The sequence below is a fragment of the Argopecten irradians genome, chromosome 12, assembly GCF_041381155.1.
Source record: "Argopecten irradians isolate NY chromosome 12, Ai_NY, whole genome shotgun sequence".
NCBI classification, from domain to species: Eukaryota; Metazoa; Mollusca; class Bivalvia; order Pectinida; family Pectinidae; genus Argopecten; species Argopecten irradians.
In genome coordinates, this window is record NC_091145.1 from 20159972 (window position 1) to 20185632 (window position 25661).

The 25661-nt window shown below is 34.0% G+C and overlaps 1 protein-coding gene across 5 annotated transcripts in view; it reads right to left on the bottom strand.

Moving 5' to 3' along the window:
- Positions 1-465: 465 nt before the first annotated feature.
- The window catches only part of LOC138336041 (glutamate receptor-interacting protein 1-like), a 44022-nt gene continuing 18826 nt past the window's right edge, over positions 466-25661 (bottom strand). For 2 of the 5 annotated variants that reach the window (XM_069285311.1, XM_069285312.1), the window contains exons 3-21: positions 24058-24129; positions 21210-21273; positions 20585-20730; positions 20055-20217; positions 19303-19448; positions 18732-18879; positions 15266-15465; positions 13083-13277; positions 12494-12680; positions 11927-12066; positions 11418-11495; positions 11205-11274; positions 9768-9913; positions 9055-9196; positions 8385-8530; positions 7593-7618; positions 7133-7271; positions 5856-6445; positions 466-5097 (exon numbers count right to left, since the gene is read on the bottom strand). In XM_069285311.1, coding sequence (XP_069141412.1) covers positions 4852-5097; positions 5856-6445; positions 7133-7271; positions 7593-7618; positions 8385-8530; positions 9055-9196; positions 9768-9913; positions 11205-11274; positions 11418-11495; positions 11927-12066; positions 12494-12680; positions 13083-13277; positions 15266-15465; positions 18732-18879; positions 19303-19448; positions 20055-20217; positions 20585-20730; positions 21210-21273; positions 24058-24129 — 3044 coding nt within the window. In that variant the 3' untranslated portion in view covers positions 466-4851. The remainder of the gene's footprint in view (positions 5098-5855; positions 6446-7132; positions 7272-7592; positions 7619-8384; positions 8531-9054; positions 9197-9767; positions 9914-11204; positions 11275-11417; positions 11496-11926; positions 12067-12493; positions 12681-13082; positions 13278-15265; positions 15466-18731; positions 18880-19302; positions 19449-20054; positions 20218-20584; positions 20731-21209; positions 21274-24057; positions 24130-25661) is intronic. The other 3 variants (XM_069285314.1, XM_069285313.1, XM_069285315.1) reach the window with 3 other exon arrangements.

Sequence of the window (25661 nt, forward strand, 5' to 3'; positions counted from 1 at the left end):
GTTGATATGGTAGGATTAATTTCCTGTTAACAGCTAGGTCATTTGAGGATATTCTGTATTTGCACATTACAGAGTTATCTGACCTTGCAGGTAGGTATTGATTGCGACGTCATGTGTTTGCAAGCGTAACCTCATAACTTTCAGAGAAAATGATGTGAATTGCGTTCTCAAAATAATGACATAACAATCGGTACCAGCCCGCAAGAGAGCTTACTCTGTAATATGCAAAGACGGAATACCAGGCTCATGTCTTTGAGGAAACCCAGAGAACCTGGTGAAAAACTACCAACCTAGAGTCGGTTACCTGACAACAGCAGTGACCGATATGGGTTTTGAACTGGTTCTACATATATGTATAAGATGTCATTCTGGGAGTCATTGGAGGACATATACTGCATTATCAAGTTTTTAAGTCCTGTGTGTTAGATCATAGAAGACTGATAAAAAAACTCAAACAATCAACAATTCAAATGACCAAACATGATTTATTTGTATACAGTAGATCTACATTTGGTTTTAAAACTACATGTAAAATGTATCAAAATCTAAATAAATGGTATAATATATAGCATGTAGGTAGTTTTAAACTAAATATTCTACAAAATCATTTCTATATATCCATACAACCTATACATACACAGCCATTTGTGTGAGTTCACTCATTCACCCCTGAAATTTCATAATGGACTGGTCTATTCTTTGATTTAGAAGAGTCTAAATGCATCTTCAGGGGTGAATGAGTCCATACATGGTAGCTCTGATATCATTTACACGTATGTAACCTGCATTCAGATATTACTTTGTATGGATTTTATACATGTATATATATATATTTGCTTGGTGATCTATATATTTAAAGCCATCAGGCCTAAGACCGATTTGTTGCTCGGGGACACATGTAAAAGTAAGGACGAGTTCCAGTGTATTTACACTCAAGAAGACTTGAGAACAAACAGGATGAACCCAGATTTAATAAATCAAATTTTAGTTTGAAAAAATACAACTTGCATCTACACATTAAGATCAAAAATAATATAATAGCACCTTTTGATTTCTATAGTAAATCCTAAATACTTTATAATAATTGCTGATACTATTCATCTGAATAGTCTGACTCACAAATCATCAACTGGTTTTGGAAGGTAAAGATAAAATTTGATAAAGAATGACAAAATTAGTAATGATTTACAATATCTGCACTTTTATTATAGTAAGACATCATGTAACCAAGTGCCAGAAATGATTACATTTAGAAAACCACAGATCTTTGATACAGTCATATCTTCATACGCAAAGTGGTGAGCTACAGATCAACTCATTTTCCTATGAGACACGAGACATTATTCCAAATGAGATACTGACAATTCGTGTATTTTCATGTTTGCATTTCTTCGCTATATTTGAGTGAAATATGATTTGAGGTAAATAGGCAATTTAAATGAAAAATAAAGAGTATATATGTAGGTCTGCTATATATAAATACAGTAAAGATAATGATGTAATGATACACTAACAAGCAGAACACACCACAAACAACTTTACTTTTACGACATACTAATTTTCGCGCAATTTTGAGAGCGAGCTCGAATGCAAATATTTTTTTACAGATTGTATAAAATGTATATGAGTTCACGATTGTCGGTAAATACCCATGATTGCCAATTTATCTATTTGCGAATATGTCAAAAAAAACAAAGACGCGTAGTATACATGAAAATATAGTTGTTTACAGTATTTTAAGACTATTAGGTAATTTAATGATATGATGTATAATGTATTGGATTTATTTGAAAGAATGCATGCACTCCATATACAGCCAGTTCCAAAACATAAAAAAATTTCTGAATTTTTTCTCTCTCTACATGAAGCATTGCACAACCACATACTTATAAAAGATACCCTAAAACACACAGCATTGGAATGTTATGAGAATGAATAAATAATGCCTCTTAGCTGTAAACCAAATTCCTTTTCTTTACTTACATTCACAAAAATTGTAATGTCATAAAAGGTTATTTGCACAAAGTAATATCTACCTCATTTAATATATCAAAATGTTTTTCTATTCAACTTTTTTAATTAAAAAACAGCAAAACTAAATAACCACAAAACTTTTTTATCCATAAAGAAAGTTGAATTACAGTAACAGGTACATCATTAAATTTCTAAAGATATCATTTTCTAATTACATATATAATTGTATAAATAGGTTTTATTTTAAATAGGTTAAATAATAAAGTTCATAACATATCAAATATACAACATAATTTAGTTATAACTTAATTTAATATCAATAATAACGAGTCTGAAAAATTTGACATCCATAGTAACTGCCCCAATTATTTCCCTGATTGAAGTCTTTTGTGTCTATTACAGCACTATGGTAAATAAATATAGCTTGGAAATTAGCAGTTGACAAAATACAAAGAGAGTCTTTTCATGTCAAAAACACTGAGCCATTCTTCTTCTTAGTATGACTATATAGCAATAATGAGTAAATTTTAAATTTATGATAGTTTTTTCATTACTTTTCAACCCTTATACTTTTTCAGATTGTTACTGACTTATATATTTGGCTATGAAATCATATTTATGTGACTGAGTTTAAACATTTTATACCTAATTGTATAAAGACTTTCAACATGACTATAACCAATGGACAGAGTAGAGATTGAATGCGGCAAAATTGATAATATAATAAAGAATTCATTTTTACCAGCCAGATAGGTATATGAAAAAAAATTTACTTGGTAATCATGACATGAGCTGGTTTGCACATACTGTCTGATGAAATTGCAATTAGATCAGGAATCCGCCAGCAGATTCAACAAAGCTGCACATATATGCGTAGTCAGTAAAATTAAATAAGACAAGCAACATATCTTTGTTCAAATTTCAATGTTCAGTCCAATTAAATTGATTAATCAAAACATTTTTAATCAAATTATATGTAAACTTGATTGTTGTGTAATAAAGTATGATGTAAATATATATTTAGGGGAAAAAAAGCAAAAAAGGAAATCAAAATCCAAAAAAGTTTATATGAATATTATGGCAAAGATGGTAAAGAAATGACTTGAATGTTGTTTTCCAAAGATTTATTAAAAATTTAAAGAAATAATGGTCTATTGAATTTAAAGAAATAATGGTCTATTAGATGCTAGTTGAGTTTTATGTCGGCTTTTAAAAGCGAAATATTGAATTTTGCAAAATTGATTATTGGAAGAACGAAAACATGGAAAGCTGATTGAAATATTTGTATACAAGGGTAAACATATTTCATGATTTATTGCACACCCCGCTTTAATATTTTTTAACTCTTGATCAATGACATCTAAACTGTACATAGTTTTTACAGTTTGAACATTCATGCAACATATCTTTCTACAAAAAGTACACTTATTCCTAGTTTTGATGAGTTTAACAAGTGCTACTTTATATTCTACACCAAAAGACAGGAGAGAGAATTTTCTACAACTGTATTTTATATGTAGTTTAAACATAGTGTACATATCAAAATGTTACATACCAAAGAAAAATTAGAATTTGCCCCATTATCATCTCTAAAAAAACTGAAACATTATAGTTTCAGATCTAAAAATAATGTGATATCAGGTCTCAAAATAATCACACATACATCATACCAAATAATTAAGCCAATATTCAAAGTATTTAGCTATAAACTTTACATTAATAAAGTCATCTTTTAGATAGCTGCAGCTTATACCAGGAAATCAATGCAGTTTTTTTAAATTCAAATTATTTACATAGGTAGGGGAAGGGCCAAGTTTCATCAATATTATCTTTAATAAATTTCTTAACTTCTAATTCCCTCTTGAAAAATACTACTGTAACAGAAGTTTAGGAAAACACCTAAAACGAGTTACATAGCTTTCCTTATATCTTCTGTAATGCTTTCCTTGGAGAATTTATGGTCAAGAAATTCCTTAAAGTTAAGGAATATTGATGAGAATTTGCCAAGGTGGCTAATTTGCAAAATATTGGAAAACTTAGCGGTAAACAATCTGGCTTTCAATTAAATGTTTACAAAAAATGCATTACTTTAAATATACATATAATTTTCGAGCACTTTTGAATGAATATAAAATTCATTTGGAATTCAACAAGCTATTTTTGATACAATACAGTATTATAATATATAGTCTTTTAAAAGTTCAACAGATCAACAATCATATACACCCATTCCTTTCATAACTTCTTCGCAACCAAATTGAGTACATGTAATTGAGGGTAGACAAGGAGTATTTTAATAGTAACTTGAATTTCAACAAAATTAGATTCTAACTTTGGTATTATTGTGTATAACATCATCAAGTTTTCTTTCATTCTAATTGGAAAATAATTTAATAATTCAAATAACAACCTTTGAAACTAAATAATACTCAAGTGTTGCTTAAAGGATTTTTTTTTCTTAAATCACTACATTTGAAGTTAAAAACAGCCTTATGAACATTTCAAAATGCAGAAAAACAGAATATGAAGACGGGTATCCATGAATTGACAATAACAATTTCTTAAATATGTCTTTATTTTCAGTGTTGGTATTTAAGTCTTTATTCCTTTCCCGAAATGACAATACCCAGGTTTTATCAAGATATTGTTTAAAATATTTTTTTTTGCATTATTTTAATATATGGTACTTTAAACTGTAGGGTATGGCTTGTATTTCATATATATGTTGTTGGATGTTTATTTTTAAACATCCAAAATTTGATAATATCACAGCAAGTGATTCCCGCTAACAACTACACACATCTGCTCTCTGAACACACTTCACACGTGCACACACACATCCACATCACATATGTTCAGTCACACACACACCAACTGTCACACACTTTTAGGTGTATCCGGCTCCATCCCCAACTGAGACACATTCATGTACGGTTGAGTCGAGCCATCCACAGAATTGTAGTTCCGCACAGTTTTTGTATCCTTCACCTTTCCGTCCATCGTGAGACTCTTGGTCTTAGCGATTGGATTACGACAAATAATCAAGTTCAGTTTATTACCAGCCTTGGTGATAAGAGGTATAGTCAAACAACAATCAAAGTCTCTTGTTTTATGGCCATTCACCTGCAATAAACAAATTCAATACATGTATTCAAAAATCAACTTTGATAACGTATATTGGCGAATTTCGCTAAAAATATATTGCAAAATTGCAAAATATTTGATTTTATTTTTTAGAATTTCCCAAATATTTTATTCAAATAACCAGAGGTCATGTAAAAGTCTATTCAAATACACGGAGTTGAAAAACAAAGATAAAGAAGGAAAAAATCGGGACCGCAGAATTTTATACAAATAACCGAAATATTCAAATAACCGTTATTCGATTATGTGGAGTCCTCTGTATTCAAAAATCAAATTCGATAATCAATAAACCAAAATTCCATAATCAATAAACAAATTCAATAATCCATAAACAAATTCAATAATCAACAAGCAAAGTCAATAATCTCAATGTATGTATGAAAAGATTTAATAGTTAAAAAAATTAATAATGAGTTGTAAATAAGTCTAATTATCAGTACAGATTATTTAAGAATTAAAGTATCTTTCTGGTGGTTCTACCGGAGGATAAGTTGAGTAGGATATCATTATTTGGAGTGATAATGAATTGTGTAAATAAGGACAATTACAGGTATGAAAAAGAGAAACTATATCGAATTGTTAATTATACTGTATAAAGATTAATAAATCTGAAGATTAACACCCAGCAAAACTTCACTTTACCAATTAGTGAATGATTCTTAAGTCTTCTATCAATTTATTTCACACCCTACACTTATCTAAGTATTCTATTAAACTGTTTCACTCCCCAAACTTACCTGGAGTATTCTATCAAACTGTTTCACTCCTGCCTTGTCCGCTATACTTCCTTCCCGTACTCCACTTATGTAAACACCCTTCTCATACATTCCATCTGACAAACCAAACCCGAAATCCTCTACAGCGGATTCCTTTACCAGTTTTACTTTGTGTAACTGAAGAGCCGTCGGTGAGGATATGGTTTTCACATGATCCTGATAGGCTTCCGACTTTAAACGGTTGTCTCTATGTTTTGTACCCTGTTTAGATCGTCTTTCCATATGATGGAGTTCACTTTCACTTGCGAAGTCTTTTGCTGTACTATGAGAGAAATTTTTTAACAGTTTGGGTTTATTTTCCGTAGATTTCCGTCTGTCCAGACTCGCAGTTCCTCTCTGTTGTAAACTCGCACTAATTTGTTTTAACATCTCTGATTGGTTTTCGTAGTCCTTAAACGCTTTACTGATCTGCCAATCACTACCGTCGCCATCATCGTTGTCATTGTCATGGCTACTGTTACTATAGTTATCCCATTCAGAGTCTGAGGGATTGAAATCACCATTTCCTGTAGTTTCTGTGGCAAAATTGGCGGAATCCTGTGACTGTGATACTAGATTTGGAAAAAAATAACAAACAAATTCAATATAAATTTCAGTTCAAATTCATAATAAACTTCAATGGACTAATTACAATGTGAATTTCATAAAATAACCTTAAAATAATGCTCAGCAGTGTAGAGTTACGATCATGATTCAAAACCTTTTTGTTCCATTATTATTCCTGTTATTTCAAGCATGCCATATTTTACAGAATAGTACTTTATACCAAAAATATGTTTTCAGAGATAATATTATCTAACAAATTTTCTTTTTTTTTAAATTTTACCAGCACTTTACAACTTGGAGAGTGTACAATTGCAATTAGACTGGCCACAAGACCCTAAGTTGTTGATAAGACTTTCTCAGCAGTTCTTTACTAGATTATCTCCCCCTAGTTTAAAACTTAGGCATGTAGTTGAGACAAAAATGATCAAGCCAAATTTCAGTGTTTTTTTTTAATATTCTAGAGACTGGTGGCCAGTCTAAAATGCAATATAAACTTGCTCAAATGATTCTTCCTATCTGACATTGTAAAGGTATTTCTCTATCAATATAATCTTTATGATTTGAATGAGTGTTTCCGAGATCTTAATTATACCTGGAACATAACACTCCTTAAAGATATTTTCACCAGAAAACTAACTTGATCATGTAAATTCCTAATATTGGTGAGATTGTCATGATAATTCAGTACATACCACTTGGCTTGGGTTTAGGGAGGGGCTTGCCCACAACCAGGGCATGAGCCCCTGTCCCAGAGGCGATGTCTGGACCAGAACTGTCCCAGGATTCCATAGCACTGTCAACACTGGTGATAGGGGTCGTAGATCGATCAGGCTGTTTACGTAAAATGTATTTACTTTAAAAAACTTTAAAACTTTCAATTAAATATTTAGGAAATATCATCATAAAGCAAGTAAATTTAGAAATGTATGTTAAGTTACTGACACTTTAATACATGAAAGGAAATATATTGAACAACTTCATTCAATTTCATTGAATTTACATACAAATCCTCATATTTGTTTATTTTACCCTATTCAATAACATTTAGTACATATGACAGTATTATTCTGTGTTTTCTTTAATTGTAGGATACAGTGTCATTACTCATATTAACAATTATGTTTCAGAGTGTTTTCATTGGAAGCCACTTACCAACTGTATCTTCTTATTTTTGGTTTCTGAAAAAGGGGAAATGGAAATTGTGGGTGATTCTTTAAGTGGAATATGTATATAATACTTTAACATATTAAATTCAAGTTTCATGCATCATTTTCATATATTATCCATGCAACAAAAATACATTTTCATTGGTACAAAAATAAAGATGTATCTTTAAGGCAGTTTAGAATCTTCAAACAAATTCAATTCATTTGATTTGCAATACCACCAGAGCCTAACTCGATTTGCCCTCTTCTACTTCCAGAATATAACTACAGATCTTCTGCTTCTGAAAGCTCTACCATCTATGAGCTTGAGGATCTCCAATCTAATTAAAATTAGACTTGTAATTACGCTCCACTACGATACTCTATGTTACGCTCCAATACAAGATCTAACAATGCCCCGTTCGGGGTCACCTCAGCATGACCTCTGGCCTAGAATCAGAACATCTCGGGACATATTATTATCCTTTTTTCACTTCCGATTGAATCAACCACACCGAAGATTCCGTAGGCGACACGCTGATTGGCTAACCATAGGGGTCATGCTGAGGCGACCCCGAACGGGGCATCGTTAGATCTTGTATTGGAGCGTAACATAGAGTATCGTAGTGGAGCGGAATTACAAGTCTAATTTTAATTAGATTGGAGGATCTCAGACATCTCTTCTTAGAAGAACGTAAATCAAGTCAGCCTTAGCATTTAGGCTAGTGGTTTAATCATAATTATTTTACCAGTATAAAATGGTACATATTAAAACAACCTTCCACTTCTATACACTTACTAGAAGTTTCTGCTGGACGGGCGATCCTCAGATTGACCTGGTCGCCAGCATTCTGTAACATATGTGTGGCGTCGGTAAGGGTACGTGCCCGGGTGGTGGTTCCGTTGATGGCCAGTAACCTGTCACCTATGTGGATAGCAGCTGTCCTGTAAAACAACAATAGGTCATTGTTTATAATTCTGTACACAAAAGACTTGTTTTGGATTCATGCAATAATTACACAAATTTCTTTAGTTTTCTTATTGATTTTCATAACTTTGTAACAAAGTATCAATCATTTTTTCCTCAGAATGAGCTCACATTTACTGCAACTAAAAAATCAAGATGGCAGGTAAATTTAAGGAGCACATTCCGCCACAAGTAGGAATTGTGGTCCTTGACCTTGTTTTAACTATCATTATATTAAAGGTTAAATGTACAACATAGAGACATTATTTAGGTTTACGAAACAGATAAATTAAATTAAATTCAATTAATTCCAACTATCAATAGTGTTAATTTTGGAGTACTGGTCCTAAGACCAAGAACAAATCTTAAATCTAAAGCAATTTAAAATGTAGTCATTTTTGATTGGCTAAGTAAACACAAACATCTAAATTTGTTTCATGATCCTTGGACCTGGTCTGCTGACCTAGGGACTATAACTGATATGTCATGATTTTAATCGTACCGTTCTGCCAAGCCTCCTTCTATGATATCGGAGATAATGATAGGGTCGGCGGGATTGTCGGTACCAGATATAGTGATACCTAGTGGGCCGCCCCGACGCTGTAACTCTACAGTGTACGTGACACACTCCTCACCACTATCATCTGTAATGGAATAACATTACATAATGTCACACAACATCAAACGTAATAAACACGAGACAAAACTGTAGTGTTCCATAGAGTTACAGTGCACTCTGCTCATGTATCAAATATAAAATGTTTCAATGTCATTCACAGGCAGGATAATCTTAGAATGATTATATTTAGTCTGATTTTGGCCTGATGTACCTAATCACAGATTTCCCCTAACTGAGATGTTTTTTAAATTCCTGAATGCAGAGCTTTGATCATTGGTTGATCCTGGACAAGTTTTTGCATTCTTTCTTTCTTATCATGCACAAGCTAGCTGTATTTCTATGTTTAAACCTTTAATGGGTCTTTTTTTTTGTATTGAGTCATTTTTTTTATTAATCCCTACATCAGGGCCAGGTATGATATAGTTGCCTAAGTGTACTCTTTATTTCTCTGTTACTTAATCAAATTATATTAAAGCCAAATATATTTACCTGTAAACGAGTCATCCTGTTTGAGTTTTAAGACATGATATTGTTCCAAATCTAGTTTTACAAAATCATCCTAGCTCTTAAGAGTATTCTGAACTAGGTATATTTACCTGTGTATGGGTCATCCCGTTTGAGTTTGAGTTTTACAATATCGTCCCAGCTCTGAAGAGTATTCTCAGCCTCTTCCATACTTAAGTTATCTGTCCTGATATCATTGATAGTTAACAGTTTATCCCCGGGCTGGATAGATCCACACCTAAAAATACAAATACAACATACATTGATAATAAACAGCTTATCTCCGGGCTGGATAAAGATCCACACCTAAAATTACAAATACAATATGTCCTTTGGACGGCAATAACGTATTTATGCGTAATTATTCATTTGCCCCATTTCATGCACCCTTCTGGAGCCCCACTGAGACCGTTGAAAACTATATACTAGTTTTTTGAAAAGGAGATGTTCATCCCTATATAGCATGTCAATATCGATTCTGTCATTGTATTAGTGACGTCACAAATCACCTTCGAACATGCCTAAATAAGTCAAAAATTGAGGTCTGAAATCCGGATTTTAGTGTGTGCCCGGAAACCTGTCGTTGTGAGCTTAATTATCAAGATACAGACATGCAGATGGTCTTAAACGATAGAAGAGATAAGAGATATCAAAGTAAGAGAAAATAGAGAGAAAGGGAAAAGGAAGGGGAAAATAGCACCGATTTCAAAAAAAAAAAAAAAAAAAAAAAAAAAAAAAAAAACCAAGTCCCAGGCGCAGGTTTCTGCCTCCCATGACCCGTGCGTGGTGACCTTTAGGGGACTTCCGGTGACTGTTTTTGCTTGTTTGCAGTGTGTACTGTTTGTTATCATCTTGAAAATGGCATCAAACCGAAGTCTAGATGCAAACTGCTTTCATATATGGCATTTGTTATAACCTACTATCAAAATTGAGTCAAGTTCGAATCCTGCCAGCCATCGAAAGGATATAAGTGTTGACAGAAAAGAAAATTAATTTGTAATTCAATACACTGTACATGAATCTTTTCAAACGTTGAATTATTCAAAATCTATTCATGATTGGGTGTTTTCATTTTTAATGTTGAATTACATTATATATCATCTTGGTACTTATCTATACAATACAAATTTTCTCCATATTTCTCACAATTTCTATCTACTCATAATAACTTTATCCATAGTATTTGGGGTTGTCAACATTTGAACATTTAACACTTTGCTAGATGACTGACCTTATAGATACAACTCAACAATATACTGAAATCCACTTTGTTTTTGTGTATAATATTTTTTGAGTCTTCGTTATCAGCAAATTATTCACCATCATATAAAGTTGCTATCTGATAATCGTTAATTTGTAATCGTAAATTTGTATATCCGTTGAATACAATTATTTGTGGAATATATGAACTTTATCATCACAAAAGGTCTCACAAGATAACGCCAAAATTCTCAAGATTACGCCAAAATTTATATCTCTCAAAAATGAAATGGTTTATTGTATAGTAGTTTGATAATTTTTTATCTCACCTGTAGGCTACACTGCCCTTTTGTACACCTGTGATCATGATTGGTTCATTCACTCTGTCTTTACAAGGCCCTGGTAAGGAAAACATAATTTCATTTTAATATATAATTAAGTTTTGAATTTCTTTTCATCCATCTATTGTAACAAAGAATAATTAAAGAAGATATAAACATTTAATATTAATTGTGTTCTAAGATGGATGTCTGCATACTTACTATTGATGGAGATTCCTATTCCCCCAGCAGGGTAGGGAAGCTTCACCACAAATGTACCAGAACTCGGCATTACAGACTCTGTAACATCAATTCACAATGTGTTAAGTGCTAGGGCAAGATTTACTGGCCATTTCAGTTTCAACATGTATAAATTTAAAGTAGCAAATTGATAACCTGGTACAATGTAACCTAGCTGTCAAAACTGGCACTTGTCTAATCCGGATATCTGCTTATTGTGGTTTAATTGAATGACATTTTCCATCTTAGTTATATCAATTAAAACCTGTATATTCCAAAACCTGTCTATAATGCCCAAATATGCTGGTCCTGATGACATCTGGTTTAAACAAGTTATATTATATTTGATATTGATAACACACTTTTTATTTGATTTATGAAATATACAGAACCTTCACTGTTGTAGAAACAGTCAGCAGAATATCTGGTTGCATTTACAGTGTACTATGAGTGACCAAGGCCATCAGAGACAATCCACTGATGGTGTATACCTGTGATATCAAACTCAATCTCCAGCTCCACATGGAGTTTGGCCTGTCTGAGGACACGGCTCACCTCCTCCAGGCTACACTCACATGTGTCCCTCCCGTTCACCGACAATACTCGGTCACCCTCCTGTATCAGGCCACATCTACAACACAAGGGCATACACATGTTATAGGGTGCTAACGTTAAGATTCTCCAACTGGACATGTAAGCATACACAACACAAATGGTGATCTCTCTGACCATAGAAGATATGTTGGATTTTTAAGGTTTCAATCCTGATAAACTAAAAGGATTTCAATTCTGTTTGTCAATTATGAATACCAAATAGTTTATGATAATCAATTGTTTTGACATTGTACAACAAAATAATACATCTTATGTATAATACTGGTTAGGATTTAGGAAGAACCTGAACCATATTGTACATTGAACTCATTCTTGGAGATCAAGAAACAATATTTCCATTGACAAATAATGAAAGTATTACAATCTAAGAATGTATGTAGATAATTATGAATGAGATGTGACATATAAATGATAGATGTGTAATATAAACAGAAACTACTGACCGCTCCGCTACACTGCCCAACTGTAAACAGGACACCACTGGAGCATCGTCCATGATAGAGTGATCACTGTTACCAGTCACTATCATCCCTAGTCCACGATAGTCACCCTTCAGACTGACCGTCATGGTCTCCGAGTGACATACCTGGTTACTAACCATCATAGATGTTGTGGCTGACGATATAGACACTGCATAACATAAACGATAGATTTCAATTAGTTTCAAAATAAACTTTTAAGCAAAGGACATTTAGACATCCCTAGTATCCTGTTAAATGGAATTAAGACATGTTTGATAATATTTTTCTAACTTCAAATTTGATAAAGTTTGTAGCATTGGTTTTTACAAAATACATATCAGGAGTATTTAATAATTGACAATTATTACAGAAAATCACAGATGTCAGATATCAAATACATAATTAGTAAACATTCTATTTTTCAATTTTTACATTTGTTTCATGTTTCTTCAAGACTAACAATTTGGCTCATATTTTCAACACAATATCAAGTAATGCATATATAATTAGAATATAGATACAAATTATCATGCTCATGATGAAGAAGACAGTTAAACAGAAGTATACTTACTACAAGAGCTAGGTTTTTTGTTCCCTCTCGCTAGAGCGGACTGTTTCCGTCCGGACATTTTCAGAGTACCTGAGCCACAAGGAAAGGACATCATGCTAGATGCTATAGGATGCTGGCTGCCGAAGCCAACGGGAGTGGAAAAGGATGATGGGATAGCAGGAAAGGAGGAGGCTGCAGCTAGATGGGAATTTCGTACTGTAATAGAATTAAGACGGTGCAATAGAAAGAAGGTTCATTGAAAGCTGGAATTCATGCAAAAATCATAATTCCTTCTCCATATATTACAGAGTTATCTCCCTTGCAGGAAGGTATCGATTGTGACATCATTATTTTGTGAGCAAACATATGATGTTCCGCTCACAAACACAAGACACAATAACCATACCTACTAACAAGAACAGATAAATTTTGAAAATGCAAAATCAAAATGCACAAAATTTACACTAAACACTAAAATGTGCTCAACATTCTATGTATGTTTTAGTTAAAAGAGATAGATCATGGTGAATTATATGTCACAAACAGTTTTACTGATGTTATTTAAAGGTTGAAACGTTTTATCCAGAGTTTAAAGAAGAAAAAGTCATGCAAGTTTTATCACACATGCTTCATCAGGTTTTTCTAAGAAAAAGTCATGCAAGTTTTATCACACATGCTTCATCAGGTTTTTCTATTTCAACCTTAATATCTTTGATAGAGAATATACTATGTTTAATGGTCCAGAGTAAGGCCAAACAAAATTAATTTCTTGTTTCTCAGGCCCGCCCGCATCCAATATGAACCCCCCGCACCACTCACTTTTTATTGAAATCAAAAAAATAAAAACGTCCGCGCCGAAAAATAAATTCAGGAAAAAAATCCGACGTTGGTTCCCGCATTATCCGGAACTTGACCTATCCGTGTTTTAGAATCTCCCAAATCAGATCATTGAAACGCTTGTTTATCCTTTAGAAGCTTGTGATTGCACATGGTGCAGCAATAATGATTTCACTTCAAATATCTTTTTTCTGGGAGTGTTCTTTTACCCTGGACAATCATTTCGAATTATAGTGATACTGGTTCGTTTGGCGAACTCTACAAAGGTCTGTGCGATGGATCGCTTGGTCCCGACGACTGGTCATTTCCGCCAAAATTCGCGGATCATCATGTGTCGGCTGCTATCGGCAAACGGAAAACTGACGTTTTTGACAAAGTTATGATGTCTTCAAAGGTAAATGAAGCAACGAAACTGTTTGGACATTATGTCAGAATAACGTTGCACGAGGTGCAACGGTCATCGGCATCTACATCTGAAAACAATGTCAAAACTGATCATGAAAATGAATGTCGGAATAAAACAGGTGAGAAAAAACGGAATGCTTTCCAAGTTCTCATAGATGCTGGTAGAAAGCTCACATTGCCGAATATGTACAACACAGACAACAAAATCCGAAATAGTAAACATCTCCAATTCAACAAGTTTGTGTCAACACTTCAGAAAGCCCAGCTGGGGTTTCTTATCAGTAAACTTTATATATTGCCCTATGTGAATTTTGAAATAGACAAACAAGCTCTTAAAAGAAAAAGAAATGTGTGGGAGGAACGAAAGGGGAGCAAAAAGACCAAATCTTAAAACATAGGGAGTCCTGATCACTTGCTTATGTACATCTGGCTAACATTGAACATAAAGTTGTATTTCAATTGTTTTTCAATTTAAATTGTAAGTTTAATACCAGAAAATAAAGACAATAGTTTAAAATTAAGATTTCTTTATTCATTTTATGCATTTAACAATTGACACAATTTCAAATCACATGATTCATGTATATTATTATGTGACTGAGAAAAAAAAAAAAATACCTCCCTCATCACATTTTTAGGTAGTAAAAAAAAAAAAAAATAGCCTCCCTCCCTCATCCTTTTTTGGAAAAATGTGCCTGAGAAACAAGAAATTAATTTTGTTTGGCCTAAGGTAATTTTTATAACATCTGTCTTTCTTTATGTTTTATAGTCATATTGCATGCTATATGATAATAAAAATTCCAAGAGAAAAAGCATAACCTGGCAAATAGCCTATGTAGATCCCTGAGGCTCTCGATCCAACCCCAGAATTAGAGACAATATTAGTTATTCTGCATGGGCATCACTGACATTTTATAAATGGTTAATCATTTGCCATGAGCCATGTTTCCATAGTGTATTACCTGGTGCAGAAAACATTCCATTTTTACTGAGGATGTCTCGAGAGTTTTGTTGCTGGACGACTCTGACCGGCAGAATTTCCAGTTTGACCACATCCTCTGTACTGTTCCTCAGTAACTGTGTCGCCTCCGCTATAGACATGTGCTCCACAGTAGCTCCATCTATTGACAAGATCAGGTCCCCAATATTTAGTGCCCCACACCTGAAAATAAAAAAGGTTGAATCAATAAATACTTCATTTGAAGTTATTCACCATTACTCCTCAAAATTTAAATTCATTCCTTAAATATATACATGTATTCTAATGTTGAGAACCGAAACATTTATTGAAAATTTAGGGGACTAGAATAGCAATAGCTACAGTACCTGAACCGTTTAACGTTCCCAAATTTGTTTCGTTTGCGTTTGCGTTATTTCCGTTAGCAATCGTTAGCGTTAGCAATCGTTTATCGTTAATCGTTATCGTTTGCGTTAGCAATCGTTAATCGTTAGTTGCGTTTATAATCGTTTGCGTTAGAAATCGTTTGCGTTAATCGTTAGCAGGATCCACTTCCGCTAACGTTAACCACTAAAAATAGAACCAAATGCCGGTGAGACGCTTAGACGATCCGGATTTACTGTTTATTACTTTTCTCCTAAGATATTACGTTTACCGCTTCGTGTAGAAGCGATCATTATAACATTTCTGAAATAAAAAAAATGAATTAAGTGTATTGTATTGCATTTTATATATCTTTTGGTTGTATATATATTTGTTAGATGTGGTTGAAATAAAAATTTGTACAGTAACAAGATCGCATACATGACGCTCCGATCCGTAAAAACGTTCTGAAATACTTTGTATTTATATGACATTTCATTCAGTCAATTTACAGAAATAGTAAATGTATTAATTATCAAAACTACAAAACTTAATGTGATTTTCACTTTTTTATTATTATATTATCAGAAGCATATATTATATATGTATATATGTTTCTGTTATTATTATTTCTGCGAAAGCAATTCAAATATTAACGAAACTGTCTTACAGAACATTAATGTCAAAAGCATTATTTCAGAAAAAATCCACGACATTTGAAAGATTACACACGAAAATAGCTAAAACAGATAATAAAAATATAAAAACGATATTATGTTAGATATTATCAATGTACGAAGAACGCAACTCGGCAGATTTGAAAATAAATTCGTGAAGTTTAAAAATCATTAACATGACGAGTTTGAACACGGGAAGAGGCGAGATATTTGCCATCTACATGTAAATATTTTTTAAACGCAATTAATAAGTAATTGTATTTATATGAAAATGAAAAAAAGGAATAAAAAGATGTAAACGTTTGCATTTCTTCACATACAAGAATGTCCGTAATGTACGAGCATACCTACATCTACATATGCACATGTAGAACACGTGTACAGAATTCGAACTGAGCAGGTACGTTACATTGTAAGCTTTCACACGTACTGTACGCGTGTCAAATCAGACACGGATATACGTTTCTGCTCATATCAATAAAAACTGGACAATCGACTTCTCACACGTGTTCGTTGTTATTTGTACCTGGATTCACTTCAATTCCCAGCGTGACGCGCACGGTTATTTTACCTGTACAGGTATATAGGTCACGACAGGTGTTACTTTGTGTCGACCCCCTGTCGCTGGCCAAGGGCGGAGTTCACCTGTAATTAACATCTTCTTGGGAGGGAGATTAACTCTATACCAAACTTACCTGTGCCCCGTACAATGTGACAGTACATGTATTTCAAAGTTTTAATGTTTACAATATGCTTTCTTATAGATTACGTTGGAATGAATTAGCTTATTATACTTATACATTGTATGAATGATTATTTGTTTGTAACTGTAAATTGTAGAGTTGCTTGATGTGAAATTTGATCAAATCACTTTGTTTCTTACACCGGTTACAAATATACATAGAAAATTGTCGCAATAAAATTGTACAGTAATCTTTAATGTACATGTACATGTATATACATGTATGCATGTGCATCAATATCTTACTCAATGTTGTCATCAATGATTATGTGTAATTGACTTAATTTGAATTTAGATAACTGGAACTGAAATATTTTCATTATTTATATCTTTATTATATGCATGAACTATATAATGAGAGAACCGCAAATGACGAAACACTAATTCAAATGTTTAATCTTTATTACAGTAGCTGTGGCGTACATGAATGTAGTACGTACATTTGTAAACATGTGCGACCCTAAAATCGATGCCTAGTCAATGAACTTTTATGTACACATATACTGTATATCTATGATCATGAATGCACATCCTAGTAATATAATCCGTTATGAAAAATCAGTGAAAATCTTTTATTCGTTATTTCAATACCATGATACTATTTAAAGTACCGGTATACGCCTGCTCGCTTCACTAAAATTATGACATTGTGACGGTAATATTATAAATAAAGTGTTGTTGTAACAATTTGTTTGTTATTTCTTAAAATATCGGATAAATATGACTCTTACAATAATACAATTCTCTCTTAATACATACACGTAATTTGTAAACGTACGTGTAAAGTGGAAACTTCGTATCGAGTACAGTCGTGTTTGACTTCATTGTGTTATTATCAGTAAAGAGATGTTGTAATAAATTCTTAAAATGTCGGGTGAATGAGACACTTTAGAATAATACCATTCTTTCTTATACATACAGTTGCACATGTAATTCATTTTGTAAACGTACATTTTGTACCTGTAAAGTGGAAACTTCGTATTGAGTACTGTCGTCTTTGACCTCATCGTGTACGTATGTCCATATAGTTTTCATAGGCAAATGTTTATATGGTATACAGAATTTTTAATCCTTAACATACTCCCGTTTTTCTTATACTCTCGTTTGTATTTCAGAACGTCAAGATCCGTAATTTATTTACCGTCAAGCCATTTCCGTGATTATAACAATGGTATTTCCGGTCTATGCTTGCCGATCGTTTTGCGTTTTGCGTTAGTCGTTAATCGTTAGCCGGTATTGCGTTAATCGTTGATCGTTAATCGTTGATCGTTAGCGTTAGCAATCGTTAGCGTTAGCTAACGGACGGATTTTTTGCGTTGCGTTTGCGTTAGGCTGGGAACGTTAAACGGTTCAGGTACTGTAGCATGTAAAATTACTGTCTTTATGAGCCATTATCTCTATGTAAAAGAAAATTATGAACTATGGTCGTGTAATTCAGTATTTCCATAAGACAGAATTATTACAAAAGTATTCTTTGTGACATCATGTCATTTTCAGCGTAATGTCATGGTTTTTCAAAGAATTTCTGAACCAAAACACATGATGTAATAATCAATGGCTACCACATAGGGAGAATAAATTAGTAATAAACAATGGCAGAATATTGTGAATTTAACCAAAAGAATTCCATCTCAAATCTGTTGCTACAAAAATCATTTGTAGAAGTTTCATTGTTAGTGAGTTTTTACCTGTCAGCTATACTCATGGGCTGCATGTTGTCGATACACAGACACCATCGCCCCTGATGGGAGGCCTGTGTTAGGGATATCCCCAGGGTCACCCCCTGAACTTTGTCTATCTCCACCAGTAGGGGGCCTAACGCATTCTTTACTGCATCTAATAAGACGAAAAGTTCATATACTCAATCATAATCTTACAGATAGATTTACTTTATCGTAAATTTAAAAGTACAAAAAACAAAACAAATAAATGATTTGATTCTGATGTCAATGAGAATTTCAAAATTTATGCTTTATACTGGTAATTCTGGCACCAAGATCATGAACCAATCTTAAATCTAAGCAGTCTTAATTTTAGACTTGGCCAATCACAGATGACGCTACAAACAATTTTGTAATTTTTTATTGTCTCAGCCAAAAGTGAAGTCTTAGATTGTTTCATGATCTAGGTGCATGGATTTACTAAGCAATTGGCACTATTTAGCTAAACTGATACAAGGTACACATTCTGTACAGTGGATGTGGACCATCTAGGCTAATTGTGCTCCTAAAGTTAGCAAAATGACCTTGACCTACTTACCCATGACCGATACATCATATTCTACAGTGAAGGTCACCTCTTGGCCACACTGATTGAGGAACATGTTGACCTCTGACAGAGTGAAATGAGCCACATTGTACTCATTGATGGCCACAACTCGGTCTCCAACCTTAACGGACCCCTCTCTACAAAATTAAAACACATACAATTCAACAAACACATATAATACAATAAACACCTACCAATCAACACATACAATTCAACAAACACATATAATACAATAAACACCTACCAATCAACACATACAATTCAACAAACACATATAATACAATAAACACCTACCAATCAACACATACAATTCAACAAACACATATAATACAATAAACACCTACCAATCAACACATACAATTCAACAAACGCATAAAATTCAACAGTAAAGAAGAATTATGTCATCATAAACTTTCTTAAATGGCAAAATGATTATCAATCTATATTTTGAGTCGAAAACCTAAAATATCACCTCAGAATAATCTGGAAACAGTTGTACCACAATCCTATTTTTATATTAGAATATATGCATCAAGCATTTTAGTGACCCATGTTGCCACATGTATAATCTTTGAAATTCTAATTTTAAGACTGATTGATGCTCACAACATCAATTTGCTATATATTTGCTGAAATGAATCTTATAATGTTATTAGGATTATTGCCCATGGTTGATTGCACTATGCTACGCTACATTTATCATTGTGAAAAATGCCATATAAGGTAGTAAGTCCTGTATTTACCTGTCTGCAGGCCCTCCCCCTCTGATGTGAGTAACAGTTAGGGGTCGGACCTTCACCTGTCTGTCATGGTAACCTCCCCTTAATGTAAATCCAAAACTCTGGCCCTCCTTCTCCAAGGTGATGTTACTCTGTTTCCAACTGACAGCAAACGAGTCTGAAATAGCTGGAGGAGAAACATTCCATTACATTACAGGAATCTTCAGAATGCTAACACAATAACTGTCTATTGCTCACCTATTTAAGCAGAATCTGGAAATATTAAATTCTATTAAGCAGTTGAAGTACTAATATAGAGTTTCAGGACTAATTAATGAATCTTAACAGTCCTTTGACTAAATTTCTTTCAAAAAAAAAAAACAAAAAAAAAATAATAATAATGGTTTGATCATTTCTTCAATAACTTTGGGATTGTTCATTTAATAACTGATTTCTCGATTTTCTTTCGACTCAATTTACGTTTCTATTTACTATCTTATAGCTTTCCATTTTATTTCTTCTCAAAGATTTCCAATCCTGTAAGATGAACTCACTATTTTCAGGCAGTTGGTATTCCACCTCTAGCAGAACTTGTTCGCCGACATTACGTAGAAGACTGATGATCTCGTCATGTTTCATATCAACCGTCTTGATCCCATTGACGGACAGAATATAATCCCCGATCTCCAAGCAATCAGACCTGCCAAATGTGGAAAAGAGTTTTGTTCCCTGAATATTCACTCTCTTGATAATTTTTGAAAGCCTTTGTCAATACAATTACCGTATTCAAGCCAGTAAGCGCCCTCTCACCTTATTGGAACCTCAATTTCACTTACTTTGAATTAAATGCAGGCAAACCAAAAATATGAAAACCAATGATTTCCTTATTGATTTTTTGGGAAATTGCTTTATGGCTTACTCTGTACTATATTTTTTTGAAAGTGTAGGTAAAGTTCAAATTCGGTTCTATTAATTATAGTGTTATTATTAACTTGTGCCCCTTGATTACCTTAAAATATCTAAGGGGCTTGCTTATTGGGTCAATACTGAAGGCCACTAAACCATGAACTTGTGTTATGAGTCATGAAAACAATGTCTTTAAATAAAGTCCCATAGAAATGACAACTACATGTTGATTTTATCATGCTATATGATGTGTATTATTATGTTGTCACTGACCTGTACGCTATGCCCCCAGGTTTCAGATTAGAGATCTGTGCTCGGAAGCTTTTATCCACACCACCTAGGAAAATAGAAAACAAAATGTTAGAATTAATGAATGTATAGCATACCACTGTGCCTTGTTATACAGTATATGATTTATTCTCCTTTAATCAAAACATGAAAACTGACATATGCCAGAGAGGGTCCGTCTCTGCTTAGTTGACCCATAGCTGTAGTAAAAGACTACTGACCCAATCACACCTAAATACCATGCATTATGGCCAAGTGATATTGAAATCAAGATGATTTATAAATTTTAACCCATTTAGAGGCCACCATGATCTTTGTTGATTTCCATGACCGTGTATTCAGTGTCCTTTAACCCATTTTCAGAAAAATTGGACAATTTTAAAATGATCATTTGACGGGGTCATGACAGCCATCTTTGATTTCTGGTGTAAAGGTCAAACCGCATTTTCTAACTAGCTATAATATAGAGAGAGACTTGTGGTAAGTCTATAAGAACCAAATATAATACAAAACTTCCGACCCCATCCCTGGGGCCCCTCTTCTGCACTAGTCAGATTTCAGGTGAATACTCTGTATGTCTTACCTTTCAACAAGAGAGAAACAACTATTAATCAGTAAACCATCACAAGTCAGATTTGATAACAGAATGATCTTCCTTGTGACAGCTATATAGCTAAGGAGGGATCAGTTAAACACTCAAACAGCATCAAGTTTGACACAATCTTAGAAACGTATTATGTCTATCAGGAGAGGTATCAATAAAGGCTAGAAGATTAATGGTAGTGGTACTGTGGTGGTGGTGATGGTGGTTGGGTAGGGGTGGTGGGAGCCAGCTGTACAGGTAAATGTATTGTGGTGGTTGGAGGGATGTGGAGTCCTAAGTGGAGGGGACGGAGGATTGGGGAAATAAATGTTTGATGGAGTGGGTTTGAAGGTGGGAAAGTCACTGGTATTGGGAAGAGAGGGATAATCATTAATGTACTTGATGGGGTGTGCCTGGGTGTTGGGGAAGGACACAGTCTGATGGAAAGTGGAGGGACAACCAGTTAATGCTTATAGAATGAGAGTAGGGAAGAAATGGGAAAAGATAATTATCTGGTTGGGATGCAGTTGGGGGAATTAAGACAAGGTCTGGTGGCAATACTGGAGGATGGGGAGGAATGTAGAGGGGAGGGATTATCAGTTAATGCATAAGAATGAGGGGTGGGGCGGGAGAAAAAGGATAGGGAAAATAAATGTTTGATGAGGTGGGCCTGGGGGTAGGGGAAGGTCACTGTCTGGTGGTAATAGTGGAGGGTGGTGAGTGGATATAAAGGAGAGGGGTGTCCATCTGATGCTTATATATAATTTACACAGGGGAAGGGGATGAGACAAATGTTTTATGGGGTATATAGGCCTAGGGATGGAAAAGGAATTGAGACAGGGTAATTGGAAGTTGGTTGTGAACTTGTTACTGTCTAAATGTTGTATAGCGGTCAGAGGAGGAGAAAGAAACAGGATGTGTGTGTAGAATGGGCCAGGGTAAGGTATGTATACCTGACACATGATTGGCAGGAGTCTGTAGTACTACCACCTGTGTAACCAATGATAATCTGGGGGAAAAACACAACACAGTGTTATCTTCACAAATAACACACGTAAGCGTTAGAGCCCTTACTATGTCTAAGTGCTGCAAGTCCTTCAGTATGTTAACTTGTGAAAATTACATGAATATAGCTTCTCTAAACCACTATATTCTAGCTATCAGTTTAGGAAAATTCAATACCCTTCCAACATATTTTGAGACATTCAGGCAATACCTTTCCTATTCATAGCCTACTAACTCTATTCACACTATCTGTGAGGCAACAACACTTCCGATATCTTAACTATTTCACACTGCCAGTAGTGAATAGATCAGTATACACTACACCCGTAAGAGGCCCATATAGATATACTTGACACTGTCTAATTAGAAGTCCCATGGTAGCCTAGTTTCCTAGTTAATTATATATAATAATGATCAGACTTTGGATGCCAGCTTGTCTGTTATGATCCAGAAATTCACCCCTGAAGACACCTTTGAACTCCTCCGATTCAATGGCTGGAACAGTTCATTATGAAATTTTAGGGGTGAATGAGTTAAAACATGTCATCCCACATTTTTTTTTTTTTTTTTGCAACAGTTGAATGGGACCATTAAGTACAAAGTGCACCAACGAAGAAGAATGTTTGTGTTTTTCCATCCATGTGATCTTGTAACGATAATGGGTAATTTTCTCTTTCAGTGGAACAGACTGACACCACTTACGGACTAAAGCATCTCAGTGTATGACAACTCGTGCATAACAGTTATCTGGGACATATGTGATGGGAAACAAAGATAAAACAGCTATGTGATAAACACACAATATGTTCCACAGAAAAAATGGACTCCTTCCATGTTCATGATAATCTTAAAAATGACATATCGAAGATAAATTCATGTTCACTTTTTGTTTGTGAGTGTCTACTTCCTAAACAGCTAAAGTCATTTGATTATAAAGAGATGCCAATTTTGTGTGATGATGTATTAGAAAGCTGGAGTTCAAAGATCTAGAGAAAGACCACCAAGCTGCGGTCAATATATACAGCAACTGCCCAACTGCCCTACATTAGATTCTAACTCGTGACCCAGAATTGGAGGGCTTGTGGTAATGGCAGGACATCTTATTCATTTGGCCACAGCGGCTCCAAAAATTCTGGGCCAAAGTGGCAGAGAGGACTAGTGGACTTGGGGTTGTTGAGGACTTGGGGACTTTGCTGGTTGGATTACGATAAAAGATAAAAAAAAAATGCTTTTATATTAAGTTACCCGATATGATGAGTCCAAGCCCAAACCCATCTCTCTTCAGCAACTCCACTGTCGTCACTCCTTTGTTGTCATCTGGAACATTATCATATCATTATGAGCCAACACAATTGGTAAAAAATATATAAACATTGTCTGAATATATTATAAACATTGCCTATCAATGAAATCAAGATATAATCAGTACCACCATATACATGATTAAAACTTCTAGTTATTTGAACAAATAGGGTTCAGTGTGGTGGTCTGACCAAAGACAAGGTCAAGGCTGAGGTAATATTGTCAACTGTAATTAAAAATATACGTATAGAAAAGCAATTATTCTAACAATATTTTTGTTCTTGTCAGCAAATTTTGGAAACAGATTTCCTTTAATGTACCTTAAATTCTGGGATAACACTTGAACCAGATATACTGCAGACTCCTAAAAGTCATACGCACTTGCAACATGCATTAAATATACAATGGGCTTTTAAATTACCTTTGGCTGTTGATTTGACATTAAGCACAGTAAAACAAACATAAATCATATCAAGATTACTACATAGAAACCTTTCAATTCTAATCCTTACTTTAACATGAAATAATTATTTCTGTTTTGCTTTCCCAATTACAGAGGTCGTTAGGGTCTATAGGTTTGTGTACTGGTTTTTATAACGGAGATTATAGACGTTAGGACAATGGCCAATTTGTAGTATATAAATGGACTAATTTTGTCCCTCCTCAGACGGTTATAATCTGGCCTTTCTCTGGTCTGATTATGTGCTGACAGTTTTATCAGCCGCCCTGCCTTATCGACACAGTGTACCCTTTAACATGGCTGCTTTGTTAGTATTAACCCCAAGTCGACCTCTGGATCTATAGTCTTAACAGGTCTAGTTCAAAAACCATCATAGCCATATTCTATCTCACCATGGCCAGGAATCAATTTTTTCTTTATCAATTGTTAATCATGGAATTGCTCATAAAAGTTGCAGAATCTGCCAGAATTAGAAATCACAAAGTAGAGTATAGCTCAATAATAACACTGCCAGGGCTATTCTTAGGATTACTGCTTGGTTCACCAAAACCTTAAGTATAGAATTGCGACCAAATTAAAGCCAGGTCTCCCAAATCATTGCAGGTAGAATTGTTCTATTTCTAATGTCACTTTTCCTAAATCGTCTACAACAAATACTAAGTAATATGCGTAACTGATTTACTAATCATGATCATAACTAATACTATAAATAGTATGCTCTCAAACACACCAAATTTAATGCATGATCAATATAATAATTAATTATGAAATTCTTCATTTGCCACCAAGAATTTCTCAGCTAAAGGTCTTTTGAATGGTAAACAAAATATTCTGGATTATAACCTTTCTCTAGTTGCATTCCAATGTGGCCTACTGATACATTGTTTGATTTTAACTCATTCACCCCTAAAATTTCATAATGGACTGTTCTAGTCTTTGATTTAGAAGAGTCTAAATGTGTCTTCAGGGGTGAATGAGTTAATGATGTTAATTGGTCAAGCCTAGTGACTACCAGTGGCCATTGTAGATATGATTATCATATAGCATTTTGCTATGTAGAAATTTTCTCAGACCCAATCAAGTATAC